This window comes from Heterocephalus glaber, unplaced genomic scaffold, assembly GCF_053883595.1.
Source record: "Heterocephalus glaber isolate CG9 unplaced genomic scaffold, H.glaber_assembly_v1.0 deba00001564, whole genome shotgun sequence".
Lineage (NCBI taxonomy): Eukaryota > Metazoa > Chordata > Mammalia > Rodentia > Bathyergidae > Heterocephalus > Heterocephalus glaber.
Window position 1 is genome coordinate 19,212,885 of NW_028258351.1, and position 21,622 is coordinate 19,234,506.

Genomic DNA, 21,622 nt, shown 5'->3' on the forward strand with positions numbered 1-21,622 from the left:
CCCTCCCGCCCCGTTTCCCTTGCCCCTCCCTCTCCCCAGCCAGATCCGCCCGCCGGCTCCCCCTCCCCCGATCCCCCGGGTCCCAGGATGGGGGGGCGGTGAGGCAGGCACAGCCCCCCGCCCCCATGGCCGCCCGTCGGAGCCAGAGGCGGAGGGGGCGCCGGGGGGAGCCGGGCACCGCCCTACTGGCCCCGCTTGTGCTGGGCCTGGGCCTGGCGCTGGCCTGCCTTGGCCTCCTGCTAGCCGTGGTCAGCCTGGGGAGCCGGGCATCGCTGTCTGCCCAGGTGAGGCCTCGCAGCACAGCCCTCCCTGGGCACATGAGGAGTGAAGACTGCAGAGGAGTGGATGGGGGCCGGGTGGGCAGAGGGCCAGGGAACCCGAGGATGGGTGGAGGGCAAGATGTCAGGTGGAGAAGGAGAGGATGACACTGCCTCCTTCACAGCAGGATCCTTCCCAGGGGGAGCTGGAGGCAGAGGACCAGGAGCCACGGGTGAGTAGGTTGGGCACTGTGTGCTGGCTCCTGGACAGGCGAAGTGGGCTGAGACTGCAATGTGTGCTAGCTCTGCCAGCTATATTGAGGTGTTGTCATGTGTGCATGAAGATCCTCATGCATGAGTGTGTTCCTATGCATGTGTGTGGGTGCACCAGCATGCACAGGTGTGTGTGGGTGTGGGTGTGTGGGTGACCATGTGTGTGAGGGGTTTGTTCCACCTAAATATGAAGTGTTTATTGGCTGTGAAGTGGGGCTATAGATATATGGGCCTCTGTGGGAAATGGATGCTGTTGTATGCAGTGTGCGCCCTGTGCATGCTACGGGTGGGCATGTGTGCAGCGCGCCTGTAGAGCACAGGGTTTGTGCTGGTTAGGGAGGGGGGCTGGAAGGTGCGGCTGGTCTCTAGAAAGGGGTGATAGGGGCCTCACCCCAGGGCTTGGATCTGTCTCTAAGACTGTCCCTATTGCTGGCTGGTGGCTCTTCTGACCAGCCCTGGTGGGCTCAGATTATGTCTCTGGGAGGCCCTGGTTTAGCTCTGCCTTTAATTCCCTTAGGAACTGAATCCCCAGACAGAGGAGAGCCAGGATGTTGTGCCTTTCCAGAAACTAGTCCGGTCTCGCAGAAGTGGTGAGCATCCCTCTGTCTCAGCTCAAGAATGCCAAGAATGGCCAGCCTATGGTGGCTTCTGGGTTCATTACTGCTTTTGTGCATCTGCCCATGAAGTGGACAGAGCAAAAACTGCTTTCCTCATAGAGAAACTGAGGCACAGAGTATGAAGGGAGGTGCAGAGTTGTGCAGCTAACTAGTTGAGATCTGAATTTAGGAATTAAAACCCTTGCTCTGAACCTTCTTTTGTCACATGGACCTGCTTCTTGAATATCCTACCTCAAATATGAAGGGGAAATGACCAGGAGTTAGGAGGACCCTTGGAGTGCTGATGAGGATGGATCAGAGGCCTGGGTCTCAATAAGCAAAAACATGTATGAATGGGCTGGCCACATGGTCGTGCATCACAGTGGGCATGGGCAGGACTGTGTTGGCCTATATCTGTTATCTCTGTGTGACATTTTTCCCCTGGTGCTGAGGATGGAATCCAGGGTCCTGTGTGTGCCAGGCAAGAGCTCTACCACTGAGCTACACCAGAAGTCTGGTGCAATTATTAATAGCAGTCCCTTGTGCTCTCCAAAGTATCCCAATTTGGATGATAAAATATATAGTCACTCCACTTATGAAGAAGACGAGGGCTGAAGTTATGAGGCCAGTTCTGAGTCTGGACAAGACTAAGGGTGCCATGACCTGAGAGGGGAGTGGGGCTGGGGAGTGGTTGGTTCCCTCCTTGGAGTCTGCTCTGCTCATTTCTCTTTCCTTGATTTTCAGCACCTAAAGGCCGGAAAATACGGGCTCGAAGAGCAATTGCAGCTCACTATGAAGGTAGGCAATGGGTGACCCATGCTCAGGAGGAGGGGTGGTAGAGGAGCAGGACAGGTCTCATCAACTCTCCTGTATCTTACAGTTCACCCACGACCGGGACAGGACGGAGCGCAGGCAGGTGAGACCCTGTCCCCACCTCTGAGCTCCCCTCTGATCCTCTGCAGCACTGGCCTCAAACTCTCGTTTTCTAACTCTTTCCCTGCCTTAAGCCTAGGATCCACAGAATCCAGTTTATGAAAGTCCTGGTTCTCTGTGGCCCAGGGATGGGACCCTGGGATGACTCCTTTCTTCTCCAGATCTCCCACAAAATCAGTGGCTCCTGTTTTTACCCTCAGTTCCCAGTCTTCTCCAAGAAGCACCTGTGATCCTTTCCTTTTGTTTTGTTTTTTGAGATGGGTCTCACTATGTCGTTCAGGGTGGCCTCAAACTTTCAACAAACCTCCTGCCTTTGCCTTCTGAGGGCACCACGACACCTGGCTTCTTTCCCTTCTGTATTGTATGAGTTTTCATGCCCTGGTCATTGTTCCTCCAAACATTTCTAGTTTCTGCTCATTTTTTCCATTCCTACCCCACTCCCCACCTCACCACCATGACTTCAGAACCTCAAACCCAGCTCTGGCCTCTTCCCCATTGCTCACTCTCCCTCTCCCTCCACTCTGTCCCTCCTATGGGACAATTTCATGTCATTGTCCCATTGGTTTTCTGTGTGGCTTCCAGCCTCTTGGTGGTTTGGTGTCAATCTCACTTCCCAGAACACCCTTATGCATTCTCCACGGTTGAGGTGCTGACACCCTCGTGCCCCTCTTTTGGACTTTGCACATGTTGTTCCCTCATTCAGAACTTCTTTCTCCTTTCCACGAGGCAAGACATGGAGGTGGCTTAGTTCAGGGTGTCGGCAGCAGAGATGGAGAGAACTAGATGGATTCAGCATGTAGCTTGAACATAAAGGGATTGCTTGTAGGTTGGATGTGAAGACTAAGAGAAAAGGAGGAATCGCAAATGACATCAAGGGTTTTGTTGTTGTTGGGTTTTGTTTGTTGTTGGTTCTTTATGGTACCGGAGATCGAACTTGGGACCTTGCGCTTTCGAGGCAGGTGTCTTTCGAGGCAGATGCCGGAACCACTGAGCTAAATCCCCAGCCCTATTTTTAGATTTTTAACTGGGAATGGTGGTGTCATTTCCTAAGATGGGGTTGACCAGTGAAGAAATAGGCTGGAAGGTGTAAATGAATAACTTTGAGATGTCTAATAATAAGCAAGTGGACACATGGTGGTAAAGTGCATTTCACAAATAGAAGGCTGGGTATAGTAGATCAGCTTAGGCTTTATGAGGACATACAAAGTCAGAAGTTATGGCCATATGCATGGTATTTAAAGTTACAGGATTGGGTAAGACACCAGGAGAATGAGGGCCCCCAGAATAAAGCCCCAAAGCTTTCAGCCATTTGGAAGTGGGGCAGAGAAGGAAAGCTGGCCATGGAGACTGAGAAGCAGAGAGAGAGAGAGAGAGAGAGAGAAAGAGAGAGAGGAAGCCAGGGGAGGGTGGTGTCTTGGATTTAAGAGAAGACACTGATTCAAGGAGGGTATAGCTGTCTGTGTGGAAACAGCAGAGGGGTCGCATGAGATGAGAACACAAAAATGACTGCTGGTTTGTAACATAAAAGTCAACTGGTGACCTTGACAAGGGCGGTTTCAGTGGCGCAGTTAGGCAGGAGGCCACTGTGGATTGAGTTGAGGAGAAAATGGAAAATAAGGAACTGAAGACAGTGACAACCCTTTTTAGGACTTTCTCTGTGACAAGGGTCAGAGAAATGGGCCCGCAGGTGGAGGAGGGGGAAGTGGATCAAGTAGTCCTTTTAGCAAGATGTACATATATTTACTTTAGCTAGGGCTTACTGAGTGCTTTTAGGGTAGGTGCTATGTCTCACATACACTTTTAAAATCTTATCTAACCCTCTCAATAGCCCTACAAGGAAGATATTCTGGTTGCCCCCATGTCACAAATGGAGCTTACACAGCTTGTCTGAGGTCATGAAGCTCCTATGCAGGGGGAGCAGGTTTTGAAGCTGGTTTGTGTCCTAGAAATAGAGGCAGGCTTGCTGGGCCAAAGGAAAGCAGACCTGCGTGGACATGTCCAAGAAGGTGGAGGGACAGGAAGGGAGGACACATCTTGCATCACCACAAGGGGGTTAAAGGAGCACAGGTGGATTTGTAGATTTAGTGGTGGGGGTAAGGGAGCCTTTTCCTGAGGACTTCTAGTTCCTCTGGGGAACTAGGGAGGTGGTACAAAATCCTTGTCTTAGTGAAGATGAAAACCATCTTGGTGGGGACAGGTAAGTGGCCAGGCAGCCTGAAATGTCCACCTGTGACAAGTAAGCCCAGGCACTGTTCATAGTCCCAGACACACTGTGCCTGGTGGCCACAGGCTGCTTTTGCCCAAGCTGATTTCCCAGCCAGGATGCCCTCCCCTCCCCTCTCCCCAGGCTGTTCTGCACGGCCAGGCTGGACTCCCCCACTCAGCAGAGACCTCTTATTTTGGCATTTACCCAGGCATCCATTCACTTGAGGACCTGCTGTTTGCTAGTGATCCAGCTAGGTGCCCACAGCAAGTCACACCCACACCTGTGCTCAAGGAGTCACCACTCCAGGACAAAGGACGGTATATATGTGTAGTTACATACCAGTACTGCATGACATGAACAATAATGAAAGGAGCCAAAGATCCATGGCAGCATAGAGGAAGACAGACAACTTTACAGTGGAGTGAGGGACTCCTTGCTACAACAACACGGGGCCTTGAAGTCTGAGTGTAAGGGGAACAAGGGGTCAGGGATGCTACAGGTGAAGGAACCATGGTGTGAAAGCCCTGAGTTTGCCAAGAGGCTGATGAAGCCAAGGGCTGTGAGAAGTTCAGTGTGGCTGAAGCAGAAAGTGCCAGAGGGAGAGAGTAGGGTGGGAGAAGATGAAATACAGAACCCAGATCACAGATGGAGCCTGGATTCTTAGTTAAGCCACTGAAAGGTAATTTGAGGAGAGGCAGGCTCATGTCAGCAGTTCAGAAGCATCACTCTGCAGCTTTGTAGAGGAAGCAGACTGGATGGGACAGAGCTAGTCTCCAGGCAGAAATGACAGGAAATGGTGCTCAGTGAGTAAAGTGGGTAGGGGAGACAGAGGCTTGGGTACACAGCCAGGAGTGGAACCATGACCCAAATGCAGGATAGAGACAGTGAAGCAAGTGTGGAGTGAGGGGAGTCAGCTCAGTTTGGGTCAAGATGAACTGGAGGAGCCCACTGCTATTCAGATGGCAGGAGTTAGCAGGATGCAGAAATACTGGGTCAGGACTCACAAGGGATAAGTTGTGATAACTCACAGGTAGGAATAAAAATATCCAGGGCTGGGGATTTAGATCAGTGGCATAGTGCCTGCCTGGCAGGCACAAGGTCCTGAGTTTGATCCCTGGTACAAAAAAAAAAAAAATCCAGTGAAAGTAACTTTTTTTTTTTTTTGTAGTACCGGGGATTAAATTTAGAGAATGCTGAGCTACATCCCCACTCTTTTTTTTTTTTTTTTTTTGGTACCGAGGATCAAACTCAGGACCCCGCGCTTGCCAGGCAGGCACTATGCCGCTGAGCAAATTCCCCGGCCCCCAACTCCTTTTTATTTTTTCATGAGGCAGGCTCTTGCTAAATTGCCCAAGGTAGTCTCAACCTTGTGATCTTCCTCCCTTAGTCTCCCAGTGCTGGGATTGCAGGTGTATGCTATCACACCCAGCTACTTTTTTTTGATGCTGGGGATCTGACCTAAGGTCTTGTGGATGGTAGGGATGCACCCTACCATTGAGCTATACCTCCAATCCTGAGTGTTACATGTAAGTCTGTGTCTGTGTGTGTGTGTTGCTGGTGATTGAACCCAGGGAGTGCTGAGCTACATTCCCAGATACAGTCCTGCTAAATTGCCCAGACTGGCTTCAAACTTGCATGTTCCTACCTCAGCTTCCTGGATACACAGTGTATAATCAAGCCATTAAGCCTGGCTTGAGAGTTACATTTTTCTTGAAAATGGGCATTCCCTCAGTTTTCTCACCAATGTGTACCAGGTGCCCGCTCAGACCAGGTCCAGCTCCAAGTGCCAGGATTACAGTGTTGAAGAAGCCATCCCTGCCCTCATAAGGGAGTCAGACCCCAAATTAGCTCATGGATGGATAAATGAGGTAAATTCTTGTAGGGAATAGGGAAAGGGGATGTTACCAGAACCCCTGTAGTGAGTCCTGGTCTCCTGTGAACTACAACAGCACAAAGTGAATTAGAGAATAAAGACAGGAAACGAGACGAAGAGAAGAGGCTGGGTTCCAGGCCTAATTAATGCTGCTCTGGACAGCAAAGATGCAGGCACCTGGAGCTTGCCCTATTTACTGGGTTCATAGGGAGTAACAGATGACTCAGAGGGTGGCAATAATCCTAAATTGACAAAGATCTTATAATCAGAGGAAGTATCAGATGTCTGGAGGGTGGCAGTAATCCTATGACCATGAGGATCTTATGCTGATGAGGATCTTAGGTCCATGAGAAGCTTATGTTGATTAGGATAGTAAGATGAGCGAAGATGTTTTTACAACAGTAGGTCCCTCCCCAGGTGAAATCTTTCTCTTACTACTAGGTTCTCAAGGAACCAGGATGTCTTCAACTGATGTTCTTGCCCTTGAGTGTCATAGCATCACGGGACCATTGAGGTCTCAGCTGTGACCGGAGGCAAAAATAGAGTTATGTTTCAGCATGTCATAGCTGGTTTGTAGGCAAGAAGACTAGGACTAATTGTAAGTTAATTGTGAGATGATTTTCCCAAAAAATTATGTAGAATGGCTCCTGACAAGTTCTCTTGCTGTTGACCACTAGGAAAGAAATGGAGATGTGAAGGGATTGATGGGGGAGCGCAAGGCTATGGCTGGCTGGCCCAGGGAGACAGAAAGTGCTGGAAAGGGGAAAATTTTGGAAAGAAGAGCAGCACAAAGCCCTAAGGGAGAAATGACGGTGGTGCTAGCAGGAATGGATGAAGCCAGGAGGGTAGGATGGTGGGAGGGAGCACTGTGATTGGGGAGCCTTTAATTTAGGTGAAGCATTTAAGATGGGAGGACCTGGGAAAGCACCTGACAGTTCTAGCACTATTGTTTATTTTATAGTGTGCAATTACCCGAGCTCTAGGAGTTACTTTTTTGTTTTTGTGGTGCTAGGGATTGAACCTATGCAAGCCAAGGGCTTTGAGCTACATCTTTAAGGTTTGTTTTTGGTGGTGTGTGTGTGTTGGTAATAGCTTGAGATATACATCACACACTATACAACTCACCCATTTAAAAAGTACCACTCAAATCAGGTGTGGTGGTGTATGCTGTAATCCTAGCACCCTGAGAGGCTGAGGCAGGAGGATCACAAATTCAAGCTCATTCTGGGCAATTTAGTGACTTAGAGAGACCCTGTCTCCAAATAAAAAAGGGATAGGTATGTAGCTTGGTGTGAGGGCCCTACGTTCAATCTTCAGTCCCACACACACAAAAGTGTAACTTAGTGGCTTTTAGTATATTCACAGAGATTGTGTGAGCATCAATCACCACAGTGACGTTACAACATTTTCTTCACCTCAAAAAGAAGCCCTGTACCTGCTAGCCATCACCTATTCCCATCATTCCCCAGCCATAAGCAACCAATAATCTCCTTTCTGACTAGATTTGCTTATTCTGGACATTTCCTACAAATGAGATCATACAATATGTGCTCTTTATGTGACTGACTTCTTAGCAGAACATTTTTAAGATTCATTCATGTGGCACTTCTTATGGCAGAATAATATTCCATTGTGTGGATATTATCACATTTGTTTATCCATTCATCAGCTGTTGGACATTTGGGTGTCATTTTATTCTTATTTTATTTTATTTTTGGTACCGGGGATCAAACTCGGGTCCTTGCGCTTGTGCAGCAGGCAGTGAAACCACTGAGCTAAATCCCCGGCCCATTTTATTCTAATTTTAATGATCTGAGTAATGTACATATACATTCTCAACATAAAAGAAACAAACAGTGTAAACATGATGGAGTAAAAAGCCCCCATATTTCTCCTTCAATCCTACTCTTCTCCCTGGAAGTGACCAGTCGTGACAATTTGTCCTGAATCTTTCTGCTGATGTATGTTAGATTTCTTCACACGATGTCCTATTGCCCCATGAACTCCATAGAGCATAGCTCCTCCCACATGCTGGGCAATCGATATCTTCTGTGATTAAGAGGGGTTCTAAACGTTTATAAACTCAATGGATCCCTGAGGAATGTGGGGTGGTAAGGGGGTTTTTCTTATCCCCTAACATCCACATTCAGGTATGGATGGGACAGTGAGTGGCTGGGAAGAAGCCAAAATCAACAGCTCCAACCCTCTGCGCTATGATCGTCAGACTGCGGAATTTAGAGTCACCAGGGCTGGGCTCTACTACCTGTACTGTCAGGTAAGCACTATCCGGCTCCGTGGGTAAGACCTTAACTGAGAAAGGTTTCATTTGGGGTGAAAGAAGGGGACAGGCTAAAGGCTGGGGAGGGAAGATTTAGGGTTTGGGAGGGATGATGTGCCTGGTCTCTAAAGAAATTAGAAATCCAGGTGAGGGCAAGCAGAGGCCTGGACTCTGCCAGCCCTCCCCCTGCCCAGGTGCACTTTGATGAGGGGAAGGCTGTTTACCTGAAGCTGGACTTGCTGGTGGATGATGTGCTGGCCCTGCGCTGCCTGGAGGAGTTTTCAGCCACAGCAGCAAGTTCCCTCGGGCCCCAGCTTCGACTCTGTCAGGTGTCTGGGCTGTTGCCCTTGAGGGCAGGGTCCTCCCTTCGGATCCGAACCCTCCCCTGGGCCCATCTCAAAGCTGCCCCCTTCCTCACCTACTTTGGACTCTTCCAAATTCACTGAGGGACCAGCCTCCCAGCAGATTTTCTAGGCTGCTGCCTCCCCACACAGCTCTCTAAACACCTGATCCCCTCTACCCCACCCGAACCCATCCCAGGCTCCAGATCTGCCCCTCCCTCCACAGGCTGCTAGGGCTTGTTCACATGTTTTCCATTCCACATAAATATTCCCATTCCTCTCTTACACCCCACCCACCTCACTAGCTCCCAAACCCCTGATCTTTCCATGCCTCAGTTTATCCCTTGACTCCCCCTGGCCACACCCCCGAGAACATTGTGTTTACTGACCCTGTGGGTAACGATAGGTCCAGAAGACCTGGCTTCAGGCACTGAGAAGGGCTGGACCTTGTGGCTGGAAGCCAAAGAGCCTGGGACTAGCCCAGGACTTTCCAAATGTGAGGGGTAAGAGCCCAAGACAAATTCCCTCCTTGATAATTCCCTGTGGATTTTGAAAACAGATATTATTTTTATTATTATTGTGACAAAATGTTGATAAGTGGATATTAAAGAGAATAAATCATAGTGTCTCTCTCTTTATTGGGGCCCAGGGTAGCTCAGGGCTATGGAAAGTGAGTCTGGGCACTAGGGAACAGAGACCTGCATGTTTCCAACTGGCATTTGTGAGCAGAGAGCAGAAAGGTGCACTGGAAAAAACCGGTCCTCCGTTCAAGGTACTACAGAGGTGGCCTCATTTCCCTAGGAGGCGAACTTCCTCCTGTCGGGGAATCCCTGGCTGGGAGGAGCAGGAGCCCTTTCTCTGGAAGACCTCAGGACATTCAGCAGGTGCTGGCTGGGAGATGGGGGTGGAAAGCTGCCCTGGAAGGAGGGCCCAGAGTCAGTAGGCTGGATACCAGGGCTGGGCATTTGAGGAATCTAGGCCCCTGGGTCCTGAGGAAGAATCCTGAAGTGGCTGAGGGGCTAGGGGCTGCTTCTTTGTCTTTGTCCAGAGCCTTATGTAAGAACTCTTCTCGGAAACAGGAAGTCCGGCTTGCCAAGTTCAGCACAGGGAGTAGTGTAAGCCTTATTCCAACACACCCGGGCCCAGCCTTAACCCCAGCACCCAGCCAGTTTGTCTCTGGTTTGCTCCCTGCCGACCCCTACCTCCCTTTTCTCACTTTCAGTCACCCCTAGAAAACTTCCACGGAGACTCTCCCATGCCAGGCCCAGAGGATCTTCTACACTCACCCCAGACACTGCCCAGCATGTCCCCCATCCCTGCTCCTGGCACCATGCCCCATAGCCAGCCAACCTTCCCTCCCCCAACTCTGGGGCCACCCCCACGTTCCTAAGCCCTGGCCGCTCCTCCTGGGTGTCACTGGCAGCCCTGTCCTTCCTAGAGAGACTGGCACCAAACTCTCCTGAGGCTGGGGGGAGTCTCAAGGTGACACTAGCTCCACAGCAGGGTGCCAGGAACACCAATAGTACCCCCAGCTTGCCTTCCCTCTCCCTCCTTTTTATTCTCAAGTTCCTTTTTATTTCTCCCTTGCATAACACCTTCTACACCACTGCCTGCACCCCCACCCTCCCCTCCCCAGCCACCTCCTTGCCACCCCATTCCTGAGGCCACAGCTGTTGGCAGGGTCCCTGGCTCATGCCAGTCTCACCTCCTTTCTCGCTAGCTCCTAAAGAGTCCCTGGGCAACATGGGTGGCACAGTTCGAGAGTCGGCACTCTCAGTTGCTCTCTGGTTGAGTTGGGGGGCGGCTCTGGGGGCTGTGGCTTGTGCCATTGCTCTGCTGACCCAACAAACAGAGCTGCGAAGCCTAAGGAGGGAAGTGAGCCAGCTGCAGAAGAGCGGAGGGCCCTCCCAGAAAGGGGAAGGGTATCCCTGGGAGAGCCTCCTTCAGCAGGTGAGTGAAGGGAAAGGGCAGTCTGGGGTGGGGTGGGGAGATGGGTGGCGGCGGGATCTCTGGGCCTCTTGGTTCCAATTTCCCAGTCTACAAAGTTTCAAGTGGATGCAAAGAGGGTCCTGAGTATAGAAGTCAGGGGAGCAGCCATTCCAGGAAAGGAAACTGTTAAAGATTAACACTTCTTTACCTGACAGATCTTGGAGGGCAGCCAGCACCAAGGCACAGAGTGCTGAGGAAAGGTGCATGAGAGATTTGAGGCATTCGGGGTATGGTGGAAACCTGAGAAGGAAGATCCTCTGGGACCCCTGCGTCTGGCTCTAATGCTGACCCTCTTTCCATGAGCAGAGTCCTGATGTCCTGGAAGCCTGGGAAAATGGGGAGAGATGGAGGAGAAGGAGAGCAGTGCTCACCCAGAAGCGGAAGAGTGAGCCCTTGGGCACAGTAGGGGTGGGAGGTGATTGTTCTGCATGGGGACCACAAGCCCAAGCCTGGGTAAGAGTGGAGGGTGAACACCAGGGCCCTTGGGTAGGGGGACACTGCTGAGATTTCCTCCTTCTCTCCCCAGAGAAGCGCTCAGTTCTACATCTTGTTCCCATTAACGTTACTTCCAAGGGTGAGCACTATTTTAAATAATGGCTTTGGGGGGCAGGCACAAACCAGGACCTTGGGGCTGGCACCTGGGCTCAAAAGAATCTTAAGAGATGTAAAGGGGAGAGCTGGTGTGTGTCTTAGAGTGCAAAGAAATCCTGACAGCCACACTCCTCACCTCCAGAGGATTCTGATGTGACAGAGGTGATGTGGCAGCCAGCTCTCAGGCGTGGAAGAGGTCTGCAGGCCCAAGGATTCGTTGTCCGAGTCTGGGACGCTGGAGTTTATCTGCTGTATAGCCAGGTAACCCCAGACATACCCTAGCTTCATGTGGGGGCCTGGAGGCTGGCTCTTTACTCTTCTCCCAGAGCCTGTATGTCCCATACTGAGGGTTCCTGATCTCTCTGTACCAAATGACTTCATTCCCCGGCTCCTTTATCAGGGCACCTAAGGCCTCTCAGAACTGAGCCATGCCATTCTGGTTTTCTTCAATATGTCCTCCCTTACCTGCCAGGTCCTGTTTCATGATGTGACTTTCACCATGGGTCAGGTGGTCTCTCGGGAAGGCCACGGAAGGCAGGAGACTCTATTTCGATGTATACGAAGCATGCCCTCTGACCCTGACAGGGCCTACAATAGCTGCTACAGTGCAGGTGAGAGCCATGTGGGCAGTGGAGGACAAATGTGAGCAGAAAAGGACCTACTAATCAGGGGTAGTGGTGTGGAGAACAAAGTAGGGGGTTGAAAGCCTGGGTGAGAGGGAGATCCGAGGAACAAAGGACACAATGCCTAGGTCCTGACAGAAAACACAGGAAAGGTGGAGCCAGAGAAGGCAGGGTGAAACATCAGTGATTGGATGACTGTGCTTCACTGAGCACCTGTTTTCTCTTTTCTCAGGTGTCTTCCATTTACACCAAGGGGATACTCTCAGTGTCATAATTCCCCGGGCAAAGGCGAAACTTAGTCTCGCTCCACATGGAACCTTTCTGGGGTTTGTGAAACTGTGACTGTTATAAAGGTCGTTCTGAGCTGGGAAGACCAGGGTGGGTAAATACTGGAGATGGCAGAGTGGGCTAGACAAAGATGGGGAATGATCAGGAAAAGAAACCTCTATTTGGGTTTGACTCTATGATTCTGTTCTTCCTTTTTCCTCTTCCACTCCCATATCCTAGACTGAGTTAACAGATATTAAAGAGGTAGAATATCTTGCTTTTATCTTCCATCCAGCCCTAAATTCTTGTGTTTGTGTGTGGAAGGGAGTTGGAAGGAGGGTGCCAGGCACTGTCCAGACCTGCTATGGGTCCACTGGAATGCATCCAGGACAGCACCACCATCTAGCGGCTGTTTGAGGGAATCATCCTACCTCTTGTCAGAAGTCCGGGAAGGCTCCTTCTGCTAGGGAAAATCCCTAGTTCCCTATGCCAAGCCTCTCTCCAGGTACCCTCTACTTTTTCACCTAACAATAAGTCTCAGCCTCACTTCTGTCTATTGGTAAAGATTTTTTTTTTGGTACCGGGGATCGAACTTGGGACCTTGCGCTAGCGAGGAAGGCGGCGGAACCACTGAGCTAAAATCCCCGGCCCACTTCTATTGGGAACCGTTTCCGTGACTATCTCCAGAGACACATCTATTATGCGTCCGTCTACAGGGGGTGCTCGACGACGAAGACAGGGGGGCCCTTTTTCAACCACCTTATTCTTCGGGTCTTATGTTTTGTCGTTCATGCTTTCCATTCCCGTGGCGTGGCAGGCCACCCCTCCGGGCTGGGACTGGTGCCCAGGGATCCCTGGATGTATCATATGCCCTGGCATTGCTCTTGCCTCAGTCCTCTTGAGCTCTTCTGCTCAAGCCTCGCTTAAAGTTAAATAAAAGAGAATGAGTGATACCCCGACTCCGTTTCCCCTAGTACCTCGGCTCGGGCCAGTCCTTGTAAAGGGACCTTCCTGCCCTATCTCCGTTCCCGTACGCCCCGCTGAACCAGCACTTTGGGGACCCCAGGCTCAAGACCACGCGCGCAGAATGCCCCCGAGGTACGCGCAGGGCAAGAGGCGGGACGCGACACGCAGGCGCATACGGGATACCGGTGGGGCCGCCACACGCAGCTAGATCGGCGGATGTGCGCAGGCGCAGCCTGGCGTGGCGCTCGGGGCCGGTAGGTCCCGTGGCACTACGTTCTCGGGTAGGCGGGGATTGGGAGCGTTTCGGCCGCGCCGGAGCCGTTCGCCGGGTATGACGTATTAATCGTGCGCCGCCACCGCCGGTGGGCCTGGGGATCGCGGGAGGGGGAGGAGGTGGGGGAGGTGGTAGTGGTGGAGGTGAAGGCTGAAGCCGAAGCCGAGCAAGAGGCGGCCGAGGTGGGGCGGCGCGGAGTGCGCGCGACCCAGAAGCGTTGGAAGCCTGAATTGAGACAGCGGCGCCTGAAGATAGCAGGAGTGGCGGGGCCGCCGCCGGCGCCTAGAAGATGAGCCGGGAAGCCTGAGGCGGAGACGCCCGCCCTCGGGCCTGTCCGCCCGGCTTCCCCGTTCCCGGTGAGGACTCCCCTTCCCCTCCTCCCTTGCCCTGTCGTGGTCTCTTCCATTCCTGGGCTTCGCTCCCACCTAACCCGGCCTAAGAGGCCTACGAAGGGGCTTTTTAAGGCTCTCGTGCGCAGACCGACCGAGCTTATAAGACCATACAGGTGCTAGGACGCGTTGTTGTCCCTGGGTTTGGGGCAGGACAAGGGCCAGTGCGACCTGGCTCTCGCGGCTCGGTTCTGTCCCAGCGCCTTGATTCGGTCACCTAAGCACCAATTTGATACCTTTCCAGTTTCCTTCAAGATCTTTACCCTTTCACCAGACTCAACCTCCTGAGCCATAACCCTGGTACTCCCATTTCCACTCGAGATGACCTCAGTCCACACACCTTCCCCACCTCATTAATTCCAGGGGGAAAGGAATTGAATTGTCTTTCCACAATGGAGCACAGTTTCGCTGTAAAAGTTGTGCTGTCCTCAGGTACCTCTACACAGCGTTAAGATTTCTGTGCTGAGCCATTTCCGTGAGCGGAATCACTCTTACAGTACTAGGCTCTCAAAGGACACTCCTGGTGAAATTAAAATAGAGAAGTAGGGCCTAAAAATACTGGGCTTCCCCCCAGGCTTCTGAGAAGTAACACCTCTGAGACCTGTGGCTTAGCCATTTTCCCTTGTCTCTACCTAGGCAAGGAAGAGATGATGACACAGACTCTAAAGGGCCCCTTCTGAGGCTGGGAAGAACTGAAACTACGAATTGGGGGGGGGGGTTCTTACTTGCTTTGAATCCAGAGGAGGCATGCTGAGAATGAGGCATAATCTGGATGGGGAGGATACTTAGATTCTGATACTCTAACTTTCTCTTACAGGGTACTGGAAGATGAAAGAGACTATACAAGGGACTGAGTCTTGGGGGCCTGAGCCTCCCAGACCCGGCACAGCTTATTCAAGCCCCAGGCGGGAGCGTCTTCGTTGGCCCCCACCCCCTAAACCTCGGCTCAAGTCAGGTGGAGGGTTTGGGCCAGATCCTGGGTCAGGGACCACAGTGCCAGCCAGATGTCTCCCTGTTCCTCGGCCCTCTTTTGATGCCTCAGCTAGTGAAGAGGAGGAAGAGGAGGAGGATGAAGAAGATGAAGATGAGGAAGAGGAAGTGGCAGCTTGGAGGCTGCCCCCCAGATGGGGTCAACTGGGAGCTTCCCAGCGGCCTCGGCCTCCTCGCCCCACTCATCGAAAAACCTGTTCACAGCGCCGCCGCAGAGCCATGAGAGCCTTCCAGATGCTGCTCTACTCAAAAAGCACCTCGCTGACATTCCACTGGAAGCTTTGGGGGCGCCACCGGGGCCGACGGAGGAGCCTTGCACACCCCAAGAACCATCTCTCACCCCAGGAAGGGGGTGCAACGCCACAGGTGCCATCCCCCTGCTGTCGTTTTGACTCCCCCAGGGGGCCACCCCCGCCCCGACTGGGTCTGCTAGGTGCTCTCATGGCTGAGGATGGGGTGAGAGGGTCTCCACCAGTGCCCTCTGGGCCCCCCATGGAGGAAGATGGACTGAGGTGGACTCCAAAGTCTCCTCTGGACCCTGACTCGGGTAAGGTGGGAAAGGGGCCAGGGTGGAGTGGGGAGGGCTAAGAGCCTGGAGCACCAGGAACCTCTGCTGTGGTGAGAACTAAGCCTAAGGAAAGCAAGCTAAGAGGTCCAGAATAGCCGAAAAAATGTTTTCATTAAGCCTCACTTCGAGCAGGAAATAAGCCGAGGAGACACAGCTGAGAAACAATCCCTGTGTAAAGGGAGCTATGGTTTAGGAAAATCAGTCTTGTTTGCTTCAAATTCTTTTTCTGCCTCTCAAGAGCCCCTGTGTGTGTACATCTCCAAAAGGTACTTTTCTTGTGCTGGATTGGGATATCCCTTTAGGGGAGTATATCATCTATACATCTGTCTGTGACATTACTCAGAGAACTCTTCCCTTCAGAGAACTCTAGTTAAACAATTTAACATTTTTGTTAGTCAGGTACTTACTGAGGTTTTATTATATGCTGGGTAGTAACCTAGGTGTTAAACATATGCTCCTGAAATTTATGTCTTGTGTTTTCTTGCTTTTTTTCTATAAATAGCAACTCCCACTTTCTTTCCCTTTAAAAACTTTTGGACATCCTTGTTTTGTGCTTTGGGGTCACTATTCCTTAAAGTTTAAACTGGTAGATTGTGCTTCAATCCATCCTTGTTGTTTTATCAATTGTGTACATTAGTTAATCCTCTTTTTTTTTTCCTTTTCTTTTTTTGGTACTGGGGATCGAACTCAGGACCTTGCGCTTTCGAGGCAGGCACCGGAACCACTGAGCTAAATCCCCGGCCCAATCCTCTTGTTTTTTAACCGGGGTCAATTTCTTATCCCTATCCTGTTTCCCCTGCCTTATAGGTCTCCTCTCGTGTACTCTGCCCAACGGCTTTGGGGGACCACCTGGGCCAGAAGGGGAGCGCAGCCTGGCACCGCCTGATGCCAGCATCCTTATCAGCAATGTGTGCAGCATTGGGGACCATGTGGCTCAGGAACTTTTTCAGGGCTCTGATTTGGGCACTGCAGAAGAAGCAGAGCGACCTGGGGAGAAAGCTGGTCAGCACAGCCCCCTGCGGGAAGAACATGTGACCTGTGTGCAGAGTAAGCCCCAGAGAACCTAGTTTCCTTCCCTTGGACAATTCCTGGATGAGAGTCTCACTTCCCTCTCTCCTTCCTCCACTTAGGCATCTTGGATGAATTCCTTCAGACTTATGGCAGCCTCATCCCCCTCAGCACTGATGAGGTAGTAGAGAAGTTGGAGGACATTTTCCAACAGGAGTTCTCCACACCATCTAGGTGAGGTTTGAAGGACAGATGTCCTTCAAAGGAGGGCTGGGATCCAAGGTACGGGGAGAGAATGCTATTGCTTTTTCTCTCACAAGGGTATACTTGGGGAGGAGGAAGCTAGAGGTGAAGGGGAGGAATCTGCAAGCAAGGTGTCAAAGCTCTATAAGTCACCTGGGAGGGTCTCTACCAGGGACCCTGAAATATGTATTCATGTGCCTCTTTCTGGGGAATGGGCCTTTAGCAGGTCCTCAAAAGAACCAATGACAAGATGGAAAAATCATTTTAGATTCTTATTCAAGGCAGTAGTAGGTATTTCTGGAAGGTATTTCTGTATGTTCCATGGTCTCTCATCATCTGTTCTGTGGTTCCACCTTTGGTCTACTCAGGAAGGGCCTGGTACTACAGCTGATTCAGTCATACCAGCGGATGCCAGGCAATGCTATGGTGAGGGGCTTCCGAGTGTCCTATAAGCGGCATGTGCTGACTATGGATGACTTGGGGACCTTGTATGGACAGAACTGGCTCAATGACCAGGTGAGAAGAGGTAGAGAGACAGGTCTGAGAGGAGATTCAGGGAGCAGGGTGTCTGGGGCCCTCTCCACGAAGAGCCCTGTACCCATGTCACACCTCCCATGGCAAGTTGCCTCCAATCTTCTTCCCAGGTGATGAACATGTATGGAGACCTGGTCATGGACACAGTCCCTGAAAAGGTAGGCCCACTAAGATACTTCACTCCCCAGAAGAATTTCTGTAATTCTAAGCAGGTTTTTCAGTCCCCTTCATCTCTTCCATTTTATATAAAGAAGGTCTCTTTCTGGGGGAGGGGTAGTAGGTATTACTCTATTTCAAATCTTTAAGCTTGGTCCTGAATATATCAATTCTTTTCTACCAGTCTTTGGTGTTTTATCCTATGGCTAGCCCCAAGAATTGGGATGGGAACCTCTCTATAAGCAAAGGATAAAAACAGTAATTTTTTTGTTAGTGGGGGTTGTTAGAAGCAGTCCTTAGAGCCATATGAAATGGAGTGGACTGCGAGATGGGAGGGGAAACTTGGCAGGTAGCTCTAAGGTCTTTTTATTTTATTTAATTTTTCATACTGGTGATTGAAATTTGGGACCTTGCACTTGCAAGGCAGCCAGCACCATCACTGAGCTAAATCCCCGGCCCTGCTCTGAGATCTTTTAATTCCATCCAACTCTTTTGTGTCATTGGCACAGGTGCATTTCTTCAACAGTTTCTTCTATGATAAACTCCGTACCAAGGGTTACGATGGGGTGAAAAGGTGGACCAAAAATGTGAGTTATGAATTCATATCTACTTGTGTAACACCTTGGACCTAGAATTAGACTTTTGTTTTCTATAAGCCCTTTTCTCAACCCTGTTCAGTCTTCCAACGATTGTGTGTGCTAGGCACTGTTTTAGACACTGAGGATACAATATTAAAGGAAATTTCTTGCCTTTATGGAGTAAGAATAAGTTATATTTCAGTTAGTGATAAATGCTGTGGACACGTTAAAACAGTAATATGATGGCTTTGTGTGTGTGTGTGGGGGGGGTTCTTAGGGTCAAACCTAGGGCCTCACATGCTAAGCAAGTGCTGTACTACTGAGCTATACTCCCAGCAATAATGTGATAGCATGGAAAGTCATACTTTGTTTTGGATGGTCTAAGGTCTCCCATAGCTGAGACTTAAATGATGAAAAGCTAGCCTTTAGCTCAGTGGTTCTGCCGCCTGCCTCGCAAGCACAAGGACCCGAGTTCGATCCCCGGTACCAAAAAAAAAAAAACAAAAAACGGCTAGCCATATGCAGAACTGGGGAAAGAGTGTTCTAGGCAAGTATCTGAAACCCAAAGAGAAAAAACCTAATTGAGGGACCTAAAAGAGGTCCTAAAACCTAAAAGAGGGTGTTCTGTTGTATGGGTGGCCTATGTGATTGGAGCAGAGTGAGCAAAGGGAGTGTACCGCCATGCCCAGCTCTTGTATTTTTGAGACAAGAGTGAATCTTGCTTATGTAGTTCAGGCTGGCCTTGAACTCATGATGGTCCTTCTGCCTCAGCCTCCTGAGTGTTGGGATTATAGGATACACTACCATGTCCAGCCATATATATATATATGCATATTGTCTTTTTTTTTTTTTTTTAAGAGTCATAGCTCCTGAGAGATAGGAGGGGTCCCGAATGGGTTGTCCTATATAGTCCATTTTTAATTTCTGTCTCCAGGTTATAATCGTTTATATACTCGGACCTGGTGGGTTTCTTTCAGTAGAGGCAGGGGTGACATACAATGAAAAGAAATTAGTTTTTTGTATGCCCATGGTGAAAATCTTTCCTCTTAGCCAGGCATGGTACTACATGCCTGTAATCCCAGCACCTAGGAGGCTGAGGCAGGAGGACTGAAGTGAGTTCGAGGTCAGCCTGGACTACATTGTGAGACCTTCTCAAAAAAAACCACAAAAAAATCCATTCTTCTTAGTTTAGTGTGGTGGCATAGACCTGTAATCTTAGCTCTAGGAGTCTGAGGCAAGAGTAGCTACAGAATGAGACCCTGTTTCAGAAAACAAATCAACAAAAATTTTGCAATTTTTTCTATGACCTTGAGCAAGAAGTTACTGCTGTTCCCGGACATGGTGGCACATGCCTGTAATCTTAGCACTCTGGCAGGCTGAGGCAGGAGGATCACTGCTAAGTTCAAGGCCAGCCTGGGCTACACAGTGAATTTAAGACCAGTCTGAATTACATAGTGAGGCCCTATCTCAAAAAACCAAAAAAAACCCACCAAAAAAAGAAGTTACTGCTATTTCCTTATCTGCTAGGTTAAACGTGACAATTTGTGCTAGGATTATTGTGAGCATTAACTGATTAAGCATTTACTTTGCTCTTTGTCCTTACCTTCCTCTCTTAAGAATCTAAATGTCTGGAAGGGGATTTAGCTCAGTGGCACCAAGCCTGCCTTGCAAGTACAAGGTCCTGAGTTCTATCCCCTGGTACTGGAAAAAAAACAAAACAAAACCTAAAAAATCTGAATGTTTAGGTGCAGAGCCTTACGTCACAATTCAGGGCCCAGGTCTGGTGTCGTTCCACTTGGTTTTCTTGCCTTCTTATTTCCTTTTTCAAACCTTTTGGCAATTGCCAGGATCCTTGTGTGTTGTGTCTGACCTCTGGGCTCTTTCTTCAGGTGGACATCTTCAATAAGGAGCTATTGCTAATCCCCATACACCTGGAGGTACATTGGTCCCTCATCTCTGTTGATGTGAGACGACGAACCATCACCTATTTTGACTCACAGCGCACTCTAAACCGCCGTTGCCCTAAGGTTTGAGGGGTAGAGGGAGGACAAGGTAGAATGTGGGGAGATCCCAGTGCAAGGCATTCCTGGAAGAAAGGTGGACTTTGGGTCTCTGAGGCATGACCTGGCTATGATGTCCATGACCTGCCACCATCATACCCTGGGCTCAGTTGACTTAACTTTATCTTTTTCCTCATTCACATAGCATATTGCCAAGTATCTACAGGCAGAGGCAGTGAAGAAAGACCGGCTGGATTTCCACCAGGGCTGGAAAGGTTACTTCAAAATGGTGAGTTTCCAAGGGGAAGGGAATGAGGTGATGGTAGGGGTAGGTGTAGGAGGCAGAAATTTAAGTCTTATCCCTGGGAGTCTCCCAAGTGAATGGGGTCTTCCCTTCTGTTCTCTAGAATGTGGCCAGGCAGAATAATGACAGTGATTGTGGCGCCTTTGTGTTGCAGGTAAGATGATTGGGTCCTCCTCCTCCGGCTCTGGAGTCATTTGAGTTAGTGTTGGGAGGCAGTTTCCTCATTTAGTTCACAATCAACTGTGGGGCAATGAGTAGCCTTATGTATTAGAACATAGAAACTGGCTTTCTCCATCCCACAGTGAGACTGGTCTCTGGCCCTTGGCTCTGGCTGATAGAGCTACCTCCTAAACCCTGGCTCAATGTATTTTGTCCCACTTACACCCTGGGTTAATTATGTAGTAAGAGCAGTAGTTTTAGAGTCATGCTGTTTTTGAACCCCAGACTATGAGACTGTGAGACCTAGGCTTCCTGTGTGTGTGAAATGGGGTCTGAGACATAGGGCATATGAACTATGTAGCATGGGTCCTGATTTGGGAGGGATGTTCAGTGGATGGTTCTCATGACCTGCTTTGTTAATGCTCAGTACTGCAAGCACCTGGCCTTGTCTCAGCCATTCAGCTTCACTCAGCAGGACATGCCCAAACTTCGTCGGCAGATCTACAAGGAGCTGTGTCACTGCAAACTCACTGTGTGAGCCTTGTACCCCAGGCCCTGGGCCCATTAATGGCCAGGGGACATGGGAGACCCTTCCCAAGAAACTCCAGTTCCTTTCCTCTTGCCTTTCCCCTCCCAACGCCCTCTCCTTTTCATATTTAAATGTTTTGATTTCTGTATTTTTTTTTCTTTGAGAGAATACTTCTTGATTTCTGATGGGCAGGGAGTGGCCACAGAAAAGCTCTTTTCTTCCTCTTTGCAGAGGAGTACTGCCTTGTGGCCTGGGTGGTGCAGTCATCCCCCTTCCATGCACAGGTGGCAGGAAATCCTTGTGGGGTGGGGGGGGCAAAGGGATTACTGCCTGCCAGATCTTCAGACTTTTTTTTATATATATATATATAAATGCCACGGTCCTGCTCTGGTTAATAAAGGATCCTTTGGAGATATGTAAGTGGTGGTCTTCCTTAAAGGGCCTCAAATTAGCCGGGTGTGGTGGTGCACGCCTGTAATCCTAGCACTCGGGAGGCTGAGGCAGGAGGATCAATCGCAGCAAGTTCAAGGCCAGCCTGAGTTATATAGCAAGACCTTTTCTCAACCGAAAACAAAAAGGGACTCAAACTAATGGATATGCTCTATTTCAGGCCTTCCAGCCTGTGCTATTGGACCCCTTTTGGGGCCTTGAGACCGCAGAAGCCAGCTTCTCAAATCTGAGTCAGGCAATGCTATCA

At 50.1% G+C, this 21,622-nt stretch overlaps 3 protein-coding genes and 2 long non-coding RNA genes across 10 annotated transcripts in view; 3 read left to right on the forward strand and 2 right to left on the reverse strand.

Moving 5' to 3' along the window:
• LOC106010442 (uncharacterized) overlaps positions 1 to 21,622 on the reverse strand; it is a 41,006-nt gene that overhangs the window by 18,258 nt on the left and 1,126 nt on the right. The window lies entirely within an intron of this gene.
• Positions 55 to 9,809, forward strand: Tnfsf12 (TNF superfamily member 12). Of its 3 annotated transcripts, none has more exons than XM_013076789.3 (7): positions 55 to 284; positions 443 to 490; positions 1,048 to 1,120; positions 1,871 to 1,924; positions 2,007 to 2,042; positions 8,289 to 8,413; positions 8,611 to 9,380. In XM_013076789.3, the coding sequence occupies exons 1-7, from the start codon at positions 126 to 128 to the stop codon at positions 8,860 to 8,862; spliced, it is 747 nt and encodes a 248-aa protein (XP_012932243.1). In that variant the 5' UTR covers positions 55 to 125; the 3' UTR covers positions 8,863 to 9,380. The 3 variants fall into 3 exon arrangements, with proteins under 3 accessions (XP_012932243.1, XP_012932244.1, XP_021093807.1); XM_013076790.3 differs by having other exon boundaries at positions 60 to 284; positions 446 to 490; XM_021238148.2 differs by lacking the exon at positions 8,611 to 9,380 and adding an exon at positions 9,559 to 9,809 and having other exon boundaries at positions 80 to 284.
• On the reverse strand, positions 8,617 to 11,636 carry LOC110344371 (uncharacterized). The gene is made up of 4 exons (XR_002386933.2): positions 11,474 to 11,636; positions 10,895 to 11,072; positions 10,463 to 10,620; positions 8,617 to 9,674 (listed from the first exon to the last, which is right to left on the reverse strand). It is a non-coding gene; the product is annotated as an uncharacterized LOC110344371 (long non-coding RNA).
• Positions 10,167 to 12,515, forward strand: Tnfsf13 (TNF superfamily member 13). 3 transcript variants are annotated; one of them, XM_021238143.2, is made up of 6 exons: positions 10,501 to 10,707; positions 11,053 to 11,161; positions 11,273 to 11,320; positions 11,480 to 11,598; positions 11,810 to 11,948; positions 12,193 to 12,515. In XM_021238143.2, exons 1-6 carry the CDS (start codon positions 10,501 to 10,503, stop codon positions 12,300 to 12,302), a joined length of 732 nt encoding a protein of 243 aa, XP_021093802.2. In that variant the 3' UTR covers positions 12,303 to 12,515. The 3 variants fall into 3 exon arrangements, with proteins under 3 accessions (XP_021093805.1, XP_021093802.2, XP_012932245.2); XM_013076791.3 differs by having other exon boundaries at positions 11,053 to 11,131; XM_021238146.2 differs by lacking the exon at positions 11,273 to 11,320 and having other exon boundaries at positions 10,167 to 10,707; positions 11,053 to 11,131.
• Positions 13,423 to 21,340, forward strand: Senp3 (SUMO specific peptidase 3). 2 transcript variants are annotated; one of them, XM_004857427.4, is made up of 11 exons: positions 13,423 to 13,823; positions 14,674 to 15,393; positions 16,222 to 16,461; positions 16,545 to 16,656; positions 17,034 to 17,181; positions 17,310 to 17,357; positions 17,865 to 17,942; positions 19,823 to 19,960; positions 20,139 to 20,222; positions 20,341 to 20,391; positions 20,824 to 21,340. In XM_004857427.4, exons 2-11 carry the CDS (start codon positions 14,685 to 14,687, stop codon positions 20,932 to 20,934), a joined length of 1,719 nt encoding a protein of 572 aa, XP_004857484.2. In that variant the 5' UTR covers positions 13,423 to 13,823; positions 14,674 to 14,684; the 3' UTR covers positions 20,935 to 21,340. The 2 variants fall into 2 exon arrangements, with proteins under 2 accessions (XP_004857484.2, XP_087047871.1); XM_087191745.1 differs by having other exon boundaries at positions 13,498 to 13,522.

Excerpts from the sequence above, each read along its gene's own strand:
- Senp3 (XM_004857427.4), top strand. The coding sequence starts at position 14,685 with ATGAAAGAGACTATACAAGGGACTGAGTCTTGGGGGCCTGAGCCTCCC. Across the intron at positions 17,358-17,864 it reads TGGACACAGTCCCTGAAAAG|GTGCATTTCTTCAACAGTTT; the intron begins GTAGGCCCACTA and ends TCATTGGCACAG. Across the intron at positions 19,961-20,138 it reads TAAACCGCCGTTGCCCTAAG|CATATTGCCAAGTATCTACA; the intron begins GTTTGAGGGGTA and ends TCATTCACATAG.
- Tnfsf13 (XM_021238143.2), top strand. The coding sequence starts at position 10,501 with ATGGGTGGCACAGTTCGAGAGTCGGCACTCTCAGTTGCTCTCTGGTTG. Across the intron at positions 11,162-11,272 it reads GGGCACAGTAGGGGTGGGAG|AGAAGCGCTCAGTTCTACAT; the intron begins GTGATTGTTCTG and ends TTCTCTCCCCAG. Across the intron at positions 11,599-11,809 it reads TTTATCTGCTGTATAGCCAG|GTCCTGTTTCATGATGTGAC; the intron begins GTAACCCCAGAC and ends CTTACCTGCCAG.
- Tnfsf12 (XM_013076789.3), top strand. The coding sequence starts at position 126 with ATGGCCGCCCGTCGGAGCCAGAGGCGGAGGGGGCGCCGGGGGGAGCCG. Across the intron at positions 1,925-2,006 it reads AATTGCAGCTCACTATGAAG|TTCACCCACGACCGGGACAG; the intron begins GTAGGCAATGGG and ends TGTATCTTACAG. Across the intron at positions 2,043-8,288 it reads ACAGGACGGAGCGCAGGCAG|GTATGGATGGGACAGTGAGT; the intron begins GTGAGACCCTGT and ends ATCCACATTCAG.